Source organism: Athalia rosae, chromosome 6 (assembly GCF_917208135.1).
Source record: "Athalia rosae chromosome 6, iyAthRosa1.1, whole genome shotgun sequence".
NCBI lineage: Eukaryota > Metazoa > Arthropoda > Insecta > Hymenoptera > Athaliidae > Athalia > Athalia rosae.
The window spans coordinates 12321090-12341820 of NC_064031.1; the positions used below are offsets into that span (position 1 = coordinate 12321090).

At 38.9% G+C, this 20731-nt stretch overlaps 1 protein-coding gene across 7 annotated transcripts in view; it reads left to right on the plus strand.

The window, feature by feature from the left end:
* The window catches only part of LOC105690431, a 189833-nt gene that overhangs the window by 158606 nt on the left and 10496 nt on the right, over positions 1–20731 (plus strand). For all 7 annotated transcript variants that reach the window (XR_007279016.1, XR_007279017.1, XR_007279018.1 and 4 more), the window contains exons 5-11: positions 2217–2378; positions 11407–11616; positions 11765–12025; positions 17066–17182; positions 17413–17526; positions 18131–18274; positions 20529–20731. Coding sequence is in view for 2 of the 7 variants with exons in the window: in XM_048657359.1 (XP_048513316.1) it covers positions 2217–2378; positions 11407–11616; positions 11765–12025; positions 17066–17182; positions 17413–17526; positions 18131–18274; positions 20529–20731 (1211 nt within the window). In the remaining 5 variants the exon portion in view is untranslated. The remainder of the gene's footprint in view (positions 1–2216; positions 2379–11406; positions 11617–11764; positions 12026–17065; positions 17183–17412; positions 17527–18130; positions 18275–20528) is intronic.

Below are 20731 nucleotides of genomic sequence, written 5' to 3' on the forward strand. Positions count from 1 at the left end.
AGCAGCTAGCCTCGTCCTTCCCCTTTTTTATTCAACCCAAGTTGAACGCTCCACCGTGTGGCAAATATGACCGGGCCAGTTTTCTCAAAATATCCACCAAATGTGGACGGTATTGTGGTCTGGCAGGGAACGATGCGCCTATGATGAAAATGGTACAGAGTAAATTTAAAAAATCCTCAGAGTAGTTTGCGGAGAGAGAGAAAAAAAAAAAAAATCATTCACCAAAGCTGAGAGCAATGAAATTCAATCTTTGGTAATTTCTTTCACCGGAACCACGTGTGGTGAAAAAAAAAAGAAATAAAATCGTTGAAGCAACTCGGAATATTTTTGCCATCACGCAGCATTTTTATCGAGTTTCAAAAGTTCAGGGGTAGGGGGGGGGAAAGAAAAACTCTCTAAAGCACGTATAAGTACTAGTGCAGTATACGGAATGGAATGAAATTGAAGGAAAAATAAAGGTAAAAAGTTAGACAAGTATAAGAATGAAAAATGAACCACGCGCGGTTTCACGATCTTCGTGTAAGCCAAATGAAATCCGAGCCAAAAACCAGCAAAAAGTAAAGTTTAATCCAAAGGAAACCTCGCTCCCCTGAGAACCACTTTGCCTCCTTATATTCGTTGGTCGTTGGCTTCAAATTCTAGACCCTACGTGAAATAAGAAACACAAATAACTTCAAAGAAACCTTGAAGCCGGAGGGAGGAAATAAATAAATAATCTTACGTGTAGAGAGTAGCTGTACAGTGACCCATTAGTACCGAGATAGTGACGGTATCTTACGAAAAAATTTCATACCGAAGGTAATCGATATTCTTTATTTATTGTAATTTATTCCGAGTTTGATACCCAATTAAAAGTTTACGTCGAATAAATTTCAGCCGATATCGATCACGAATCAAATGGGAATACGTCGTTATCGATATCATCATTATTATTGATTATTACTATTGATCTATCGCCATCAGATGCCGCGTGAAGTGAAATGTAATATGAAAAATTTGATCAGAGTTTAATTCCAAAGAAGAAATTGACTCTGTCATAAAACTCAACCCCCACGCAGTGTATTATCGACTCTTTGATAATCCCCTATTACTTGAAGAGCTGCAGCACTCTCGAGTCTCGACTACAACCTATAGAGTAAATATTGAACCTTCGGTACCCACCTACCACAGTGCGGGTTGGCCTATAGAAAAGCTGCATACCGTGTAGCCTCTTTTGTACTCGGTCTTGCTAACCCACCGTACCTACATACTTGGAAAATGTATACTTTTGCCAAAAGTAGTACTTTGAAATACCTTTTGACAGACATTTGTGTCGCCGATTCCGTTGATCACTACAACAGGGCGCGTTCGTTTGAAAAGTCGAGGCGAGTGCGGACTCAATATTGAGTTACTGTAACGTGGGTATAAAGGCGATTGTGATATTGAGAAAGAGAGAATTTTTAATGCATTTTTGATACCCTCTGTAATGAAAGATTAAAGGTAAGTGAAAAGGAGAGGTAGAAAAAAAAAGAAAAAAAACTAACTCGGGTTGATACCGAGAGGCTTCTTCCTTTGACGCGATAAGATTGCGATTATTCAACGCTCGCAGGGTACAAGGTACACAGAATTTATTTGATACGTACGTACCGAAATCGTGGAACGAAATTTTTCAACATTTTCACGAGTCAGAAGTATCGTGGCTCATCTATCGGTATAGAAATCCCACACAGCGACTTCCGAAGCGATGTATAAAAGTAGAAATTTCTACAAGGTTACACATTTGTTACATAAATGTAATACCTACGGCGCAACATTTTGCGATAGATAACTTATGAATATCTATCAATTCTCTTCTCTCATCATGTTCGCATCGTACGAGATACGTAAAAAAGTACGACGCAAGGTTAAATGTCTGTCGAAAAAGCAACTTCTCTCCGTTCTTCGGTGCTCAAGGTATAGTACAGGTGTATACATATATGTACCTACGTAAAGAAATGAAATTTTCTACCACTCTTCGAAGCAACCCTACAGAGTGCAGTGGGAAAGAGTTGCGGAGTAACTCAGTTTGTCAGCCCTCTATACTTTTTCTAAAAGTCACGCTGAGTAGTTCAAACGATAGACCCCTGCGGAGCTTTGCTCGGAACCCTGAAACTAATCCAACTATTATCGGAGGCGAAAGAATTTCCGATTTTTATTCAACGTCTAATTTGAATTCTTTTTTTTCTTCTCTTTTCCAGAGCCTACCCCAGACGCCTGCCGGATGTACCGGGGCGAAAGGACTCGTCGGTGGAAATTCTGGGGGCGGTAACGTCGGTGCTATTCCCAGCTCAGGTCTGGCGAATGGGGCGAACGTTGAGCATCAGGACCTGAGAGATGTGGCGGCCATCAACACCGAACACGTGAGTTCGGAACAATTTTTTTCAGTTTTCATTCAATCCGTCCCAGGATCCCTTGTTTTTGTTGATTCGGTATATTTCAAAGTCACCCTTACCGCCGTTGATACCCTATACCGGGGTGAGAGGAGCCCTGTACCGGGAAATTCGAGGCTCTGCAGAGACGGACGCCTTTCCTCCCGCTTCTCAAATCAATATTGAAGAGTTTTTCTCTCCTAGAAGACATATGATCCATTTCACTTTATTCGTCGAATTCCTTTTTCCCAACGGTACGAATAATATGAAATAACTTTTTTTTCTTCTTTTTCTTTCATTGTATAGGCGTATATCTTTTCTCTTCTCACTTATTTTCCACCTGTAGTTATATCGCTCGAGAAAAAAATGTAGGTATATAACTCACATTATTCGGATACAAGAGGAAGGAAAAGAAAAAAATTGTATACACCGATTTGATTATTCCATGTAAACGATTTTTCATTTTCTCTTTTCGTATTTTTTCATATTCTGCCTACCGACAAAATGATTTTTGGGAAATTTCGCGAAAAATTTATCCATTCCTGAAACGAGAACACTCCGCCACCGCTGCAAAGCTCGATATGGTAATATTGTAAAATTTTCACGGATGAACGGGCGATCGACGAATTCGTAGTATTCTCGGTAGTATTGCCATTTGCCTTCTTTTAATACGTCGTAAAAAAAAATCAATAAAAACGAAAAAAAAAAAAACATAAAAAAAAAAACGGAACATTCAATTCCGCCGATACAGCTTCAACCGGTTTTAACGCTGATGATTCTAACCAATCTTCGTAAAAATTTTATTTTCAATATTTCACTACCGATCTTTATTTCAATAACTGCAACGATGTTATGGATGTATAAAATCCTATGATGCTAGAAATTAACTCTTCCCGCTCGTGCGTTTAATAAAGAATATTTCATTTTCGTTATCAGCATCAAACTCTGTATCAAATCTATCCAAAAAATGATTCGGAGAATTCACAAAAATTCCCTGACACTGAGTAAGAGAATCCATTTTTTTTTCAACGAATTAAATTCCGTCATCGACGAAATTCATATACATTTATTTGAAATATTTTTTGGTCCTTATCCCGATCTGCGCCGCATACTCCGCTTCGCGTAGACATTCTCTTGCAACTTTATATATCTTCCAGTTATACATATATACGTGTAGAGGACATAACACCATCTAAATTTCTGGTATTCCAAGAATCTTCTCATACCATTCGAGTGCATCCCGTTGGTGGTGTGGGTATAAAATGGAACATTCCATGCCAAATCACCTAGCCTGCGAGACCATTCTATGTCCCTTTTTGTTTTATGTATGACCATTATTTTTTCAAATATTTTTATCCAATCCAACAATCACCCGCATAGTTCTCACGGATATCCACGAGAATAAAAAACTCTACAATTTGATTTCTGATATTACATTATTTACAACAATTATTTTCAATTACGGTCATAAGTACAGCGCAATTCCGACTACACGTATAGGTATACGGGCACACAGTACTCTTTGTATGCGTGTTTGTTCCTTTTTTTTCTCTTTTCTTTTTTCCCGTTTTTTTTCACGAGATTTCGTTAATTCCGTGCAACTTGCAACGTTCTACTCGAGTCTCGTGCATTTACTGGGAATCCTGTACCCTGCTGTTCTCCCATTTCAGTGTACCGGCAATAGTGGTGGGAGAAAATGAAAAGAGACGTTGAAAATGAGCGAAGCTGCTGGTTTCCTTTTTATTATTTCCTCTGTCTTTTTTTTTTATCGATTTTCTTTTCACTCTTTTTTTTGGTCTTTTTCTCTTCATTGCAGTTCAGGAACAGACTCCGCGTTGAAATTCGCTGTCTGAACCGGTGTGGTATGGTGGTATGGTACCGTACACGCCGTTCGCAGGTAGTTTTCGGAGATAAAACGTCGTCAGAGTCGCGAACTTAAAGGGATATATTACGAGTTAACTAACGGTATAATAATTTCAACGGTTGAACTGTGAAAATGATGTGCGTAAAAATTCACGTCACGAATAGATTCGTTGATGGGGTTCCTGAGAAAAAAATCTCCCTTATTTGTTCTTCTTTTACTCTTATTTCGATCCCACGTCGGTATTCGAAAACTCTGCGATTCCGTGCTCGATCCTTCGGTAAGAAAAGATGAAAAAAAAAAAATTCTGATACCGAGGGAAAAAGGTAGAAAGCCTGATAGAAAAAAAAAAGAAAACACGTACACGTATATAGGTATAAATAAAAATAACATTCGGTGCGAAAGAACTGTAACGTTTGTGCGCGGTATATATGTACATACGTACGTACATACATGGGGATATATACAGTAAATTGTGAGAGAAATGGAATGAGTATCCCTGATGATAAGATGGCGAAGTAATTTTCGGGAATCACCTTTTTCCTGTAATAAGAGAATTGTGCCGCGGGGAGAAATCCAGAGCCACAGGGTTATTATTTACTGCCATTTCACGTTCGAGCGAACATTTTGAAAAGCAGAACGCGAAGTAATCTCTTCGACACCGTTTCACCACTGGCAGGTGTCGCAGCTATAGCATTAGAACGCTCTTGTTTCGGAATACTCGTAACGTGGTGGTACGTATAAAGTTGAAGATTGAATATATTTGTAACATTAAAACTAAAATGCGTCGTACATTCGATAATCATCCGCACAGGTGGAAACTATATTTAATATGTTATTTGAGAACTTCAGAAATAAAAGCTCAGGATAAAGGTTTTCTGTATACTTGAAACTCCGAAGAAATTATCCAATTGCAATATTTTCATTGTTGTTACGATTATTACAGTTAACGTTATTGTTAGTCGAGCCAGGAGTGAAATTGCTTCAATAATATACTCGCGTACACGGCGGATATGAGAAATATAAAAACTGCATTCTGGATTCCATTCGATTCTTCGTATGCATATTGTTCTCGTGAAATGGCATTCGAATAGCGGAAAAAAAAAAAAATCCATAGCGTCCAACTTTTCGAAAATTGTAAATTTCCGAACAGTCCGAACTTCGAGAGAAATGTTACACAATATATTGCGATGGTTTCTTTTCCACTTCGACTCTCCCATCTTTTTTATTTTTTACTCTTTTTTTCTGTTCTGTTCAGTCCTTCTCTTTTAACACGCTTATCCCTGTTCGCGATTTGTTCCTTCTCATCTTTTTCTTTGTCCTCTATTTTTCATTTTTTTCATCCCTCTATCTTCCGGATTTTCAACAGCTGCCAGTCTGTCCGAACGATTGCGCGAAATTAAAACTTTTTTCTGACAATGAGTTTACCGTACCGTAAACTGATCGTTGGTGAACTACCAGCCCGTTGATGAAACCGTCTCTAGAGACTCGACGATTTTTTTATCAATATAAAACTCTTTCGTGAAAAGATGCGATCGATAGATCATAATCGATGCGTGTAATTATCAATGGTTCGTTTTCGCAAATTTTGCCCTAATAAAATCACGAAATGACTCTTCTGATTTTTTTAGAAAAATAAAAATCCACTTGAGGCGAAACGGAAATGGACAATCGATCCGGAGTGTTTTAAACCAAGGAAGATTGAAGCGCATGAATATTGATAACTTTGATCCATTAGGCCAAATTGCGAAGGGAAAAAATCGTAGCTCAATTTGGACAACGGATTCGTGTTCCTGAGGTCAAAATACATAAGAAAAGTGTCATACGATCAATTTTAAAAAATAAAAATTTTTGGTCAAAATTTGAAAAAATCGTAAGGGGTACCCCTTGGAAAAATCTCAAATTTTGGCTAAAAATTTTTATTTTTTAAAATTGATCGTATGGCACTTTTCTTATGTATTTTGACCTCAGGAACACGAATCCGTTGCCCAAATTGAGCTATGATTTTTTCCCTTCGAGATATCCTCATATTTATGCCAAAAAATGCGATAATTCGGCGATAACTTGGTCATTTTTGCAGATAGATCAATTTTTCTTTCGGATTCGGATTCCTGAGCTCAAATTACATCAAGATAAACTAATAAATAAATTTTTTATTTTTGACCGCAAAAAGCTGAAAATTGGCGATAACTCGGCCAATTTTAGAGATAGATCAATTTTCCTTTCAGATTCGGATTCCTGAGGTCGAAATACGTAAGAAAAGCATATTAAACCCAATTAAAAAAATGATTTATTTTTTGCTCAAAAATCAATTTTTTTCTTTCTGCTTCTTCAAGAGTAATCTCACGTATAATCAGCTCCGAAATCCAAATCTGAAAGCCAAAATCATCTACTCATGCAATCGATCGAGTAATCATCAATTATTCGCTGTTGGGAGCAGAAAAATTATGACACATCAATTGGTTTTAGTCGTAGACCTACTTTGATTCGTCGCAATACATGCATGGGTCAAAATATTCGAATTTCTCGGTCTACGAGGAGCCCAAGCTTGTTGTTAGCTGGAGTCATGTAGCCAGCAGCGTAGCGCCTTGTTGTGAGACGTAACCTTCGGGGCTGAGCAGAGGTGACGCCCCACAACAAACCGCGCGCCCGTGCCTACCTGACTCCAGTTAACAACTCGGGCTCCTCGTAGACCGAGAAATTCGAATATTACGACCCATGCAGGGATTGCGACGTCATCGCGGCGAACTTCTTGGGGTAATATTTTTATTATAATCCGAATATTAAAAATCTCCTCCCTTGCATTTGCTTTTGGTACAAGATTTTTTTATTCATGTAGAGGGAAAACTCTTTCGTGAAAAGATGCGATCGATAGATGATAATCGGTGCGTGTAATTATCAATGGTTCGTCCAATTTTGCACCCTGTCCTCTTTCGTTTTCGCAAATTTTTCCCTAATAAAATCACGAAATGCCTCTTTCGATTTTTATGAAAAAATAAAAATTCACTTGATTCCGCGCTTCTGCAGACACAAAATTTTTCTCTGTAGTATATCCATCTGCGCGTTTTTCGTATTCTTTTTGAACAGGTTGAAAAATTGCAAGGAAAATATGAGGCAGGACTTACAGCTGCAAAGTCGTACTAATTATACCAGTTACGTATCCATGCTTCTGAGGATTTTCTCGGATTTAATTTTGATCCCAGCTATACACGCCCATGTATACATTATTGCATAAATACGTACACGGGCGACAGAGAAATCGGAGTGAAAATATAGGTACACGTGCATATAGGTTGTTACGTAGTCGCATAACTGTGTACGTACATAAATTACACTCAACAAAAAAAGGAATACGTGTACAACTCTCCGCGTATCATGGAAATCCCCTTGTCAGAAATCCCTTGTATTATACTTCATTTTATTTGTTTTCACTTTTACGTATATTTTTAAAAAGGGATACAGCACGCACGCGTATATATCTATACAACGAATATGATGATGTACGATACATACAATGAACTGCGTAATAACTGGGTTTTTTCAGTCCGTGCGAGTATTTTATTTACCGAGTTATTCACCCTGCTTTTATATATCATTTCATATGACCCCGCGTGAATTGTCCAATAGAGCTGCGGGGCCCGCAGTTTCGGTATCTGTAGAAATGAACAATTTTTTTTTAATAAACAAAGTAAATCACGTGTGCAGGTGTGCGATTCGCATAAGTGTCGTGCGTGTGTATGGCTGATACATTCGAAGCGCATCGTCTAAGATCCTTTTTAATATTCACGAGCAATTTTCACTAGTGGCGAAAACAAAAGGGATGAATAGAGTAAAAATGAAAAAAAGGGCAAAAAAAAAAATTGCGGTATACCCGAAGGCAATGAAACAGCATTTTCAAGAAGATTGCCCGGAGACCTGCGAGGTAACCTTTATAAGAACATAAGACAAAGTATATAACCACGGCGGAAGTGAGCACCGGTTGCGAAGTATAAGAAAATGAAGGAATAAAATAGAAAAGAGAAGAAAAGGGAAAATGAAGGGAGACGAACTGCGGGGGAATAGATCCGATGAGACATCGAAAAATCGTACCAGAGAAAGTAGGTCACAATTTAGAAAAAATTAAACCTTCGCAAAAATAGCTCCGCAGATACCTGTACGTATCATACGTATAACTACTACGGTAATAATAGGGGCATGAAAAGACTGCGGAGTGGTTAGCAAAATGGGTACTCGTTTCGCGGAGGTGAATCGTATGTAAAAGCAGAAATTTATTTCTTAATTCCCGATCACAAATCACCAGCGAAGGATAAAATTCTTTCGATTCGCGGTTTAATTTGCACGAAAGTACCTTGCGGGTTTATAGGGGATTCGCCGTGGACATAAATGCGATTTCTTATGTCCGTAAAAATGAAAAACCGCGGCCCTTTTAACTGTTACCGTTTCGATAACGTACGCTACACTTTATACCAGCTGTGGAAAATGTAACCCCAACATTTTCTGCTCGATTTATTAATAAATAACACCCCTTGCAATATTCGTGTATCAAAACCTACCCAGATGGAATCGTATTTGCTCGCTCTTTTCTTATGCACAAATATCTATGTGGTTCAATAAAAATTTATTGCATATTTTAAATTATAATTTTGCATACGTATAAGTATAAATCTGTGTGCACGCACAGGTTGGTTTATTTTGATTGACTTTAGGCGGTCACCGTGTGTCACACGTAGTATAATGCATGCATATTTTCATACAGTGTAACGATATTTCACGCGTCAAATAATGAATATTTCCTTTAAAAGCACCGGGATTTCTATCGTTTTATACGTTCGGCGGTATTACTTGTCGCGATATGAAGACAATATTGAACGTCAAATAGCTCGGCGTAGAACAGAGAAGATCCGTTGCGGGCGAACATTGTGCGCGAACGTTGCCATAGCCGTAGGGGATGACGTGTCATCGCTAGGGGTAATTTTTATTCTTTCATTTCATGTTCTCTTTTTTATTCATTTAATTTTTTTTTTTTCATCTTTTTCCTTTCTCCCTTCTTTTATTAGCGTCCGCTTGAACAACAAGAGTATACATATTATACGTGTATTTTTAATTCGGTTAAAGCTACGTTGCATTCAATTCGTTGAAGTCTTATGATATTTAGCTTAATTTTCTTTCATCTCTTCTCCCTTTGGAAAACTCGCTCTGTGTAAGCAATCAAATTCATCAACTTTTGCTATCATCGCGTGACCTCAGTTACTCTTCAACTCTTAAATTATTTTTTCGTTCTCGGAATCATTTTTATTTCATTCTTCTTCCCTCGCAGTTTGGAACGGGGTAGAAACCTGTACATTATTTTTAACCTGGGTGAATTGCGCCTCTTTCATTTAAAAAATCCCCAATATACTTTGAAAATTCGTCCCCCCCATAAAACAGCTCAATACGTATTTCCTACAATTTGTTCCAACTTTTTTCCTTCCAGTTTCATTCACGATTCAATCATTTTATCCGTACTGTATTCATTTATGAGAAAAGACAATATTATCGTAGATTTATTTTTACCGCTTGCAGTTGATGTAATTGCGGAAATGTTTTTTTAAGCCAAAAATTGAAAGAGAAAATGTAGGAAATATTTTTGTTAAATTAAAAATCTGAGGAAAACTCAGTAACGGCGGAGAGGTATACGGGGGGTAAGAAAAACACGACGGAAAAAAAAATATAGAAAAAAATCAGAACGAGATAAAAATACCGGTGGACTCTGAGATGAAGTAACAAATAACGGCCCGACGGACTTGTCGAAACGAAAATACATACAACGGCGAAATCAAAGTGCTCGCCCCGAATATCCTCCTAGTGCCATATGCTCACATCTCACGTTATATTCGTTCGTATTTCTTTTACATATTTCACTGTTTTACGGGGGGTGAAATTGCTTCGGCAATCGTATTATGAGCCTTGCTTTTAAAAAATTATAACAATTATGAGCTTTAAACCGGCGCTTCGTTATTAATTTCACATTTCATCAATTTTCTTTTATTCTTTCTCTCCCTTTTTTTTTTCCCTGAAACGTCGCGCAGGGGGCGAAGTACACGTCGACTTGGAAGTATTCAGAAATTAATCATTCGCGTCGGTAATTATTTAATTGATAACGCTCCAGATAACATTGCGAGCGTTTTTCCGAATCGCTGCATGAGTATGGATTATGAGGGAATTTTTCTCTAGGAAACACGAGGTGTAAAAATTCATTTTGGCACCTGACCAATTCCGCATGCGAAGTACAATGTGGAGTGAAAAAAATGATCAAACAAAACGAAGGAAGTAAATTTGTGACAAAACCGTAGTAGACTCTACATCACCGGCATACGCTAGGTGAATCTGTTTTTGCCAGAAACAAACTCCGGGCCGCACGGATGAGCTTTCGTAGCTTGAGCCCATGGAGCTTTTCCTTGTTTGACGGTTGGATTCTAACGCATAATACAGGATGATACTTCTTGCAAGGGAAATTCCACCTTTTCTTACAGGCCCGATACATCCTACCAAGATTCCATAAGCACAAGATTTTTTTCTGCAGGGAAAAAGTTTCTCATTTTTACATATAAAGCTAAGAAAAATAGCTCACGTTACGGAACATTATGGGAACATGTATGAAATAAAATTCAAAAGATGAGATACGGCAAGAAAAACAAAAAAAAAATCGCAAAACGTTGTGGGAGAAAAAAGCGACCGAATAACTCGTCTCATTGTTAGTCGTGATTAGAAATGACTGGCTAAAGTTTGATCAAGATTTTAAGTTACTTCCGCGGTTATACCAAGCCCAGACCTTTCCTATATTTCCTCCTCGTACAGCTCGCGAGAAGTTTATCTCTAGAACGAATTTGCCGTAGAAAGAGATGCATCAAGGAGAGTATATTTACCCATAACTTAGTTTCGCAGTTCCGTAGAAAATATTACCGGATATCCTCTAACCTCGGCGAGTCAAAATTCAGCTTTGGAATTCACCGTGCAGTTGAATAATTTATACGTACCATAAAAAACTTTGTTAAAAATTGTCGTCGTTTCGCCGTACTCTCCTCGTATATATAATATACCGTAATCGCTGTATTTCAGACCCTATGATTTATTTAAAGTACCAAATTTAATGATAGAATTTCGTTTTATTATTCACAGGCGTTGGTTTACCGGGATGGAAATCTGGTCTCGGGTTCCCTGGACGCGCTCGTTCAGCACATGGTGCCCACCGAGGAGTATTACCCGGACCGAGCTTACCTGTTCGCTTTCTTGTTGAGCGCTAGACTTTTTATAAAACCCCACGAGCTCCTGGGCGAAGTGTGCGCCCTTTGCGAACTGCAGCAAAATCTTACCGGCGAAGGTGGAAAGGTAAGCCCAAAAATTCACCCCCATCTCCGATATTCTCGTGAATAATAACGTTACCCGAATAAAGGAAGATACAAAGCATCGGAAGAAACAATGAAGGAAAATAATAAAAATGGGGACGACCACTGAATATCTCATTTCCGTTCGGCAGGAGAGACTTCATCGTTTCGTTCCGAGGCTCGTTCAACTTTTGGCCGAATGGACGGAAACGTTCCCTTACGATTTTCGGGATGAAAGAGTCATGGGTCACGTGCGAGCCATCACACAAAAGGTGGCTGCCGTTGACGCGGCCGCAAGACAAGAGGTATCGGCGCTTCTGCAAAATCTTTTGCTTCGCTTAACCGCCTTGGAGAGGTACGAGGAAGGACTCGCGAGATTAGCCACCGAAGCTGCCGCCGAACAACTGACCCAGGTAAGAGAGAAAAAAAAATACATTTTCCTGCATTCTCGAATTCGTCGTACTCGAATCGATCGAACACCAAATCAGAAATATCTCGACGAAATCACTGCAAACTTGGATACTCACCCCCCCGCCCCCGTGATCTGGTAATCATCATCACGCGGTGCTAGCGGTGCTAGCTACCCCATTGCATTATGCACCGCGTTATACACATTTCGTGTGCAGCCCTACGTGTGTAATAGCGTTAAGCAGTCTCCCTCTGGCACGTTGAACTATTGAAGTAATTTAATTCACCTGTACGTATGTAGATTCGTTGATGAACGTGCGTACGTACGTACGTATTCTGGATGTGTACAACAGTATTGTGTGTCTATGATCCACCTACGAACTCACATAGCTCCGGGTGCAACCGCCACACGTGTGTAACTCAAGCTAATAGTTAATTTGTAACTGCATTAGATAGTTACACACACTGGCGGTATACTACTGCCGCTGCCATGTCGGAGGCTGCTAATTAGTTAGAAAATTAACCCGCAACAGAATAGCGGAGGTTATTTTCGGAAAGAGAAGCGATAACCGTGAACCTATACTGCACATACGTATACGTGCATATTATGACACTATATACTATACTATACAGGTACAGGCGCACACCTATCCTTTCGGAGTCCTGCATGAACTTTGCCTAAAGCCTTTTTGGCCTGCATATTTAATGGTAACCAGACACGTACAGGCATCCCACATCACAAGGTTTTCCCGCCTGGTGCAGCGGGGAACGTTATACCGAAATTATGAAGGTGGTGCTTCGGACCCCGTTGCAGACCTTCGTGAAAAAGTAATCTCTGTTAGTTATAAAAATTACCATAAAAGTAACGGTAATAGTTTTCACGACCTCAGTTTGTTCATTTTTCACATTTCATTTTTTATTTCCTCCACCTGCGGCCTGTGTCGGATATAATTTATCGAATCTTCTCCATTCCGTATCGCCTGCGAATCAGTGCAGGTACGTGCATAAAATGGTGGTGAATTTTTGCAAATTCACATTTTTAGATGTACGGTGAAAATTTGCCCACCGTAAAATCACTTCGACAGCTTTTTTATTTCGAAAAAAAAAAAAATCAACCCTCCTGTCGTTCCACGTTGCTAATAGCGACTGAACACGATCGACATGCTTGTGACACGCGCGTGAAAGAAAAACGTGAATAAAAAAAAAGTACGGTGTTAAAAAAAAATAATAGAAATAACGATTTTCGGTTCGATATTCGTACACATTCCACGTGGCAAGTTTGCATGGGAATAAAACCAAAAATAAATTCAATGAAAATCGATGAATTCTAGAAATTTTTAACACATGTCGAGGCAGACGCATGGTTGGAGAGAACGATGATAGAAAGAAAGGAAATATCCAAAAAAGAAAACAAGGAAAAAAGCTCAATTGGAAAATATTCCCGAGTGGCGAAACAAACCGCCGTTATACACCCGCGTAACGAATGTGCATCCGATACATGTTTGCGGAAAATATAACTCGGAAAACTTCTGTAATATACCTAGATATTAAAACTTCTTAACATACACTACATTTATTAACATAATACAGTAACGTGGAACATTTCAATTGAAATTTACAATAAATGGGTCGCGATTCTCAAGCGCATGAATCTCTCCGGTTTTTCGCATCGACTGCCATATCTACCAGGTAAAAATTATAGTTTTTTCTTCATTCGTATTGTTTTTTTCTTACTACGTGTGTGGATAATTTTATTTTCACCATAGCAGAAAATTCCCTCCTTTTTGGCTCTCGCGAGCTTTTCAAAGACACGTAACCCATCAAACGAGCTTGGAAAACAGAAAATAATGTGATAAAAAACGGGAAATAAAGCCCTTCAGTTAAGTTGGGTTTGGTTTCATCATCGTCGATTCTAACGGTGTGCGTACGCGTACCCATACACACGTTTCGAGGACAAAGATTTTCCGTATGAAAACCGTGAGAGAGGATCACATTCGGTTTGTTGTATAACCCGAACTTGTTGTACAATACACGTATAAAAGTCGATGAAAACGTGAATGTGGATGAACATTGAGGGTACGTAGCGTAACTTAACGTTACCTGTGTGTATTGAACTTCAAATTATAAAATGTCTGGGGCGCCATTTGACGGATCATGGAAAAAAAAAAAAAAAAAAATCAAAGAACTCCGGAATCTCAGGACGGCGATAAATCTCTGGGTCGGTCAAAAGGGCGAGTAGCGTAACACGATCGACTCTTATTCGATCAAGGGAAAAAGTTTACAATAGGGAGGGCGCGATATTCGGAAATAATACAGAGATATTGAAGAAAAGAGAGAAAAAAAAGTGCGCTGCAGTTACAGGGATGGGTACGGATATTTCGCAAGGGTAGAAAAATCGTATATCCAAGCCCTCCCTCGACCTCGGAACACGTACGTCGCGATGAACTGAAATTCGAATTAGTCTGTAGATACTTGTGTACATTATATGAGTAATTAAAAGCTTTAGCCAACGCCCCCTGAGTCGTTATACATATAATTGGGTAATTTCTAGCATCAAGAGCCGAGGCAACTCGTGGACTAGCTTTAGTCCTATTAAATCTCGGACTTAACCGCTTAAAGTCTTTAAACCTTATCACGTGCAGGCCAATCCAAACTTTATCTCATAACGACGTATAAGGTTCGCGATACACCGCGCTACGATACTGCACATGTACGCGTTACGTAAAGAGGATTCTGTTTCTTTTTTGTTCTCGTCTTTTTATTTCCGATCCAACGAAACTTTTCTCGGAGACATTTCACTCGTCAACTTCATCCCTCAGATATACATTTTTCATATACTCGATTCTATTTTTACAGAGGTGAAGAATATCTGATTAAGCGAACCGTTAATCCCACTAATAGGATTCCTTTAATTAATTAATTTTCCTTTTCGACACCCCAAGTTATGTAAATAACATTATACGTACGCGTCGCAGGACTTTGAAAGTGATGATGAAAGCTACCCTATTGTATTGTAGAATTATTTCACGCTACGTTAAGTGGAGTACAGTATAAGTCATCACTTACACCTGCGGTAAATTTTGAAGTAACTTTGTCAATAGGCACTTATGGTAATGGGCTAACTTTGGTTAATTAGTTACTTATCATGTGGAGTAATAATTTCCTTACCTTCGTCTACTTGCTATTTAGTAGGTACTTACCACTCACTAATTGTGAGCACACAGCGAGTAAGCAGCCATGGCAACGATTTGACTGAAGGGACCGATTTCCGCTTTTGCGTCTGATCTTCTCTGCCCTAGCCTCACGAATTGTGTACATATATGTGCGTTCTTTATCTCTCGCACGTCACGTCACGACTCCATCGTGACAAGGGGCGAGTCATGTAATTACGATTACCGAGCAGATACAACGACGAATTACATCGCTTTTGACAATATTGCGGGGAATTTAATTTATCAAAACCAGATAGAATATGAGTACATACAGATATTCATGAAACGCGATGGATTACACGTTCAATAAACGCTGTCATGTACTTAATAACACAGCTTCCAACATCTCACGTTTCTGGATATACTTGTTCGTTCGGAGAAATAATTTATTACTTCATTCGGTTTAAACTGCGGCGCAGAGAAATGGTATACACAGCATCAGGGGTGTACGCATGTAGGTATGCTACATTCGTTTACAGACCGGAATAACTTGGAGCAAAGGATATCGAGATAATTAAATGTAAGGTGAACGAAATTCCGTTGATAATTTTTAAAAAATTATTCTGTTTACTCGAAGAAAAATTTAGTGGTAATTTCTTTTACCCCCGATGTTTTTTTTCGTTACTTTGTTCTTTTTTTTGAAGAGAATATGTATGGAGTTCCGCGGGGTGAGCGGGGAGTGAAAATAAAGTAAGAGGGAGTTCCTCTTTGCCTTAACGTTTCGCGAGGAACGAGCCTCAAATGCCAATATTGAGGCGAAGGCAAATATATATATGTATAGGCAGAATGTGAAGATAAAATACTCCGTGGAAACTAGACGTGATTCAGGTGGATGGAAACTATATTCAGCACTCTTCGCGCATCGCGTCGGGGTATTCGAGATCGAGATATACATTTTATTCGCTCGTATCAGTGTTTTAATGAGTTTTATCCGAGCGCATTTGGTTGTCGGCTCTTTTTATTTCTTACTTTCTACGAAAATTACATCCAAATCTCCTACGTATCTAATTTATTCGGTGACAAAAATACCTCCGCGCTACATAACGGAGCGTTACTGCGTTTTATTGTTGTTCATTCGTTTTTGTACAATCGTTATCGACGATAATTCATCGCAAGTTGAATGTTCTCGGAGGTGATATTCTGCCGAGAGAATTTCAGCTTCACGAGTTTGAACGTTAGGAAGCTTGTATAATAGCCACCCTATATACCTTCGGGCTGAGAGCAATTAACTCAAGGGTTCTTCCGCCACTCCGGCAATGAAAACAATCGGAAAACGGCTGTTTGTGCTGATATTTATAACCGAGAACCGGGAATACGTACCTTTCCAGTAATCGTAGACGATTTTACATCAGCTGAAGATGTGAATAAGAATGAAAAATATGCGTACACATTCGTGAGAATAAATTGTAGAATTGGACAAAGCGACTGGCGCATCGAATCTTCTGAATGTCATGTACGCGTATAATTGTTACCTGAATTATTTATTAAAACCTATTGTATTATTGAGCGTCGAATAGAAGTAATGCGACAACCGCAGCTGCGGAACATAGAAACCAACCCGTTAACCTCCAGGGAGAATAACGTCGAGCGAATTTATGTTTGACGGTTCACCCGTTTCGTTACGCCCTGAAATCCACATTTCGCACGAATATATAGCTACGCGTTACACACATCCTCGTAGTGCAACACGAACGTGTAAACGTGTAACTCGATTTTACCTATTTCCCTATTCCAGTACCACGTGACGCACTAGACATACGCAAAGAAATTCGTGACAAATCGTATAACAACGTTTTTCTCATTCCTTATTTTTTTGTTCTTTTCTTTCATCAGGTCGACGTAACTGAATTGTGCCCATCAGCTTCCGTTTTAGCCCAACAATTGACGCACGTTGAATTAGAGAGATTATCGTACATCGGTCCAGAGGAGTTCGTCCAGGCATTTGCGAAGGTTCGTATAATTTGATAATATGCTAACCCGCGATAAAAAATTTGCGCGAGAGTATGAGGTACATAGATATATTAATAATACCTGCGGGAAAGGGAGGGAGAGAAAAGAGGAAGGGGGGAATAATTTTGTCTCAAGAGTTATAGCACTTCTCGTGCAGGCAAAGTATTTTCGTCATTTTCCCGGTCCGACCGAGGGTGCAAAGGAATTTATGGTGGCTTTTTTTCACACAGGAATCCCCGCACCTGGAAACTTCCTTCAAAGATATGAAGAAGACCAGGAACTTGGAATCCTACGTACAGTGGTTCAACAGACTGAGTTATTTCGTAGCCACTGAAGTGTGCAAGGTAATATAAAAAGAATTTTGCACTTGTTATGAATACGTATAGGTATACTTATCGTTCAATTTCACCCAACTAAACTGGAGACCTGATAACCCTATCTCAGAATATCTGAAAAGACAAAAAATAACATTTTACTGAAGCAAAAAATACTTGTTTAACTCTTGTACCTATTTTACTTTACTTTATTTCATTCTAGTTTCTTTGCTCTCTCCTCATTTTATTTTGTATTAAAAAAAAAAAAGTTTGTTTCTCAGTCGGAATTATGAGACGGTGGAACTTTAAAAGAAAGAAAAGACAAGAGAGTTGAGGTTGAGAGATGAGCAGCAGTGGGAGTGAGAGAGTTAAAAAGATTATCCGATTATCTGATTATCGCATACTGCTCGAAAGTCCTCCTCGCGCCAGCTTTCCCATTTATTCACTCTATATTTATTTTATTTTTCTTCTTATCTTCACGAGTCCTGAAGTGATTAACGGTAATTTGATTCGGTTTAAATTTAAACAAAACAACGAAAAGAAAAGACAAGAAAAGAAAATACAATGGAAACGAGGAACTTAATTATCAATCTTTATCAAATCAATAAGTTTACTTCTATTTTAATCGTTGCAGCACGCCAAAAAGAAACAACGCGTGAGGGTCGTCGAATATTGGATAGAAACAGCGAGGGAATGTTTCAACATTGGAAATTTCAATTCTCTAATGGCTATCATCGCTGGTCTGAATATGTCGCCGATTTCCCGACTGAAGAAAACCGTAAGTTTAAATATGAAAAATGTCTCAATCAATTTTTTTGCCATTATTTATGCGTTAAAACGAAATATTCCCTAACAACGTACGTACAGTCACAAGTGATATTTCAAGAAAATTGCGTAACACACAATGCCCCCTTAGCTAACGCACACCTGATGCAAAGTGAAAAGAAAATGATGTGGCGATGAGTGTGCTTTGCAAAGTTTCTTTGTGCACAAACTCGTCACTTTCTTGCTTCTTTTCACTTTTTCTTTCACCTTTTGTATAGAAAAACTTAAGATACACGGATAGACATTACACTTACAATCAGATATCGCTATAGATTCCCTGAATAATAAATAACCGCGATTAATTTTGGACAAAAAAATCGTCACACTTAAAACTCCCTCAGCGTTTGTGTGTGAAAAAAATGGTTAGGAGAGTGAAACTTTTCTATTTCGTAACAGGACATCCACTCTTCCCTGTTGCTGTAATAATTTTCTTTCGGATATTGTATATTTTACACTCACGTCTATCATTTAATGACCGTGCGTTGTAATTCTTTTGAGTGCAGCTTTCTTGCAAGTTATTTACTTAATGAGTGTGGTCGTAGAACATGAAAAAAGGCACTTCGTAGTTTACTTTTTATGCGTACAAGTGTTCTGAAAACGCACGTGATTAAGCAGTAGAAAAATATCGTTCGTTTAATTTATTTGTAATGATAAACTGCGCCACGCTAGTCACTCTTCAGATAAACGAGGGGTGAATGTTTTTTGTAGTATTTTAATTACACAACCATGTTTTACGATCTCTCAGTTTGCGTTTCAGGGTTGGTTTGTTAATACAAACCCACTAGGTATGTAAATACATAGTGTGGTTGTACGTACCTATGTACCGTTCGTTCGTGTTCATTTGCTTTGTGTTGCTGATTTATGAGGTTTTGGTAAAATAATTGCGGAAACCCGGGTAAAGTTCTCAGCAATTTTCATTAATGAAAATTTACTATTCTCACCGATAATAATTCAGAATATTTTTCATTACATCTGTTACGCGTATAGGTAACGTACAATCTGTCGCAATGCATACTTACGTACCATGTATTCACTTCTAGAAAATTATTATCTAAATTAAAGGAAGCGCAATTCGAAAGTTTGAATAATCGGGGAAACTTCGTTCCAACGTAAATAGTCAACTGAAATTCTTGATTATCGAAACACCCGATGTGTGCAGCCTCCACTTCTACCTCCACCTCCACCTCCACCTTCACCCAGATAAAATGTATACAGTATCTACCTCTGACAGTAAAGCCACATACACAGAGAGATGTGTACATAGTAGGTACCATGTATCAACTAGAATGTATGTCCCAAGGGAACTCTGCTGTGTTGCAGGACCAGATCCGGTAGAACTGGATGTGGTATAGGATATAGAAACGAGCTCTAGAAACCTTTTTGTCTCTGTCTTATTGCTTTCGAGTTTGTATTCGAGTCGTCTGAGCCGTTCGTCTAAAATTTCCGGGCAAGCAACCGGAAACTTCACTACACCTCGTACCGCGTCGCCTTTTATTTTTTTCGTATTGTAAAGAATTGCGGAAGAATCGAAGTTGCGGTGGGGGGGAAAAACTATCGGTCAATCAGGGAAGTCTCGATGATTAGAAAATCGAAGGAGAAATTATTTTCTACCATTTTAGGCCATCGCGTTTGATCGAAGATAGATCTCCGATTTCTCAAAAGTAAAAAGATATTTGGAATTAGAAAATTTTCGGAATTCCTCATAGTACCATCGCTCTCCGTAGAGCAACAAGATTATTGCATCGAGTCCTGCCGTAGCTTCATTCGACTCTCTTTCTGCACATTTCAATCTTCTTTGAGGTACCGTGAAGGGTGAGGGACTCTGTACTGCACGTAAATTTATTCACATACGTTTCACGTATACCTACATACGTGTAGCTCGTAAATACTTGTGCGGAAAAGATTGCTTGGCCGGTTCAAGTGGGTGAGTCAAAGACATAATATGGAACAATGTGCAGCAGCACAGCTAAAAGTCAAAGACGACGAAACGCTGAGCGTAGAGTTACGGCGAAATGAATATAAATTTTCTATTTCCCGAAAGGCAACCCACTCGCCGTGTGTGTACGTTCGCTGAGAAAATTTCGTGCTTTTCGAGGACCCCTGCATCTTTCAGAGAAATATTTTGTTAACGTAAAGTTCTATGAAACAGAATCTTTGCCGGCTCGTTTATTCTTTTTCTACATGATCTTGCCCCATTCTTGTTACAGTGGTCGAAGGTACAATCGGCGAAGTTTTCCATTTTGGAACACCAAATGGACCCGAGCAGTAATTTTAGTAGCTACAGAAGTACCCTAAAAGCAGCGATGTGGCGCAGCGCTGGAGCAACCGACGAACGACAACGTATCGTCGTACCGTTTTTCAGTTTGCTCGTGAAGGATCTCTATTTTCTCAACGAGGGTTGCAGTAACAA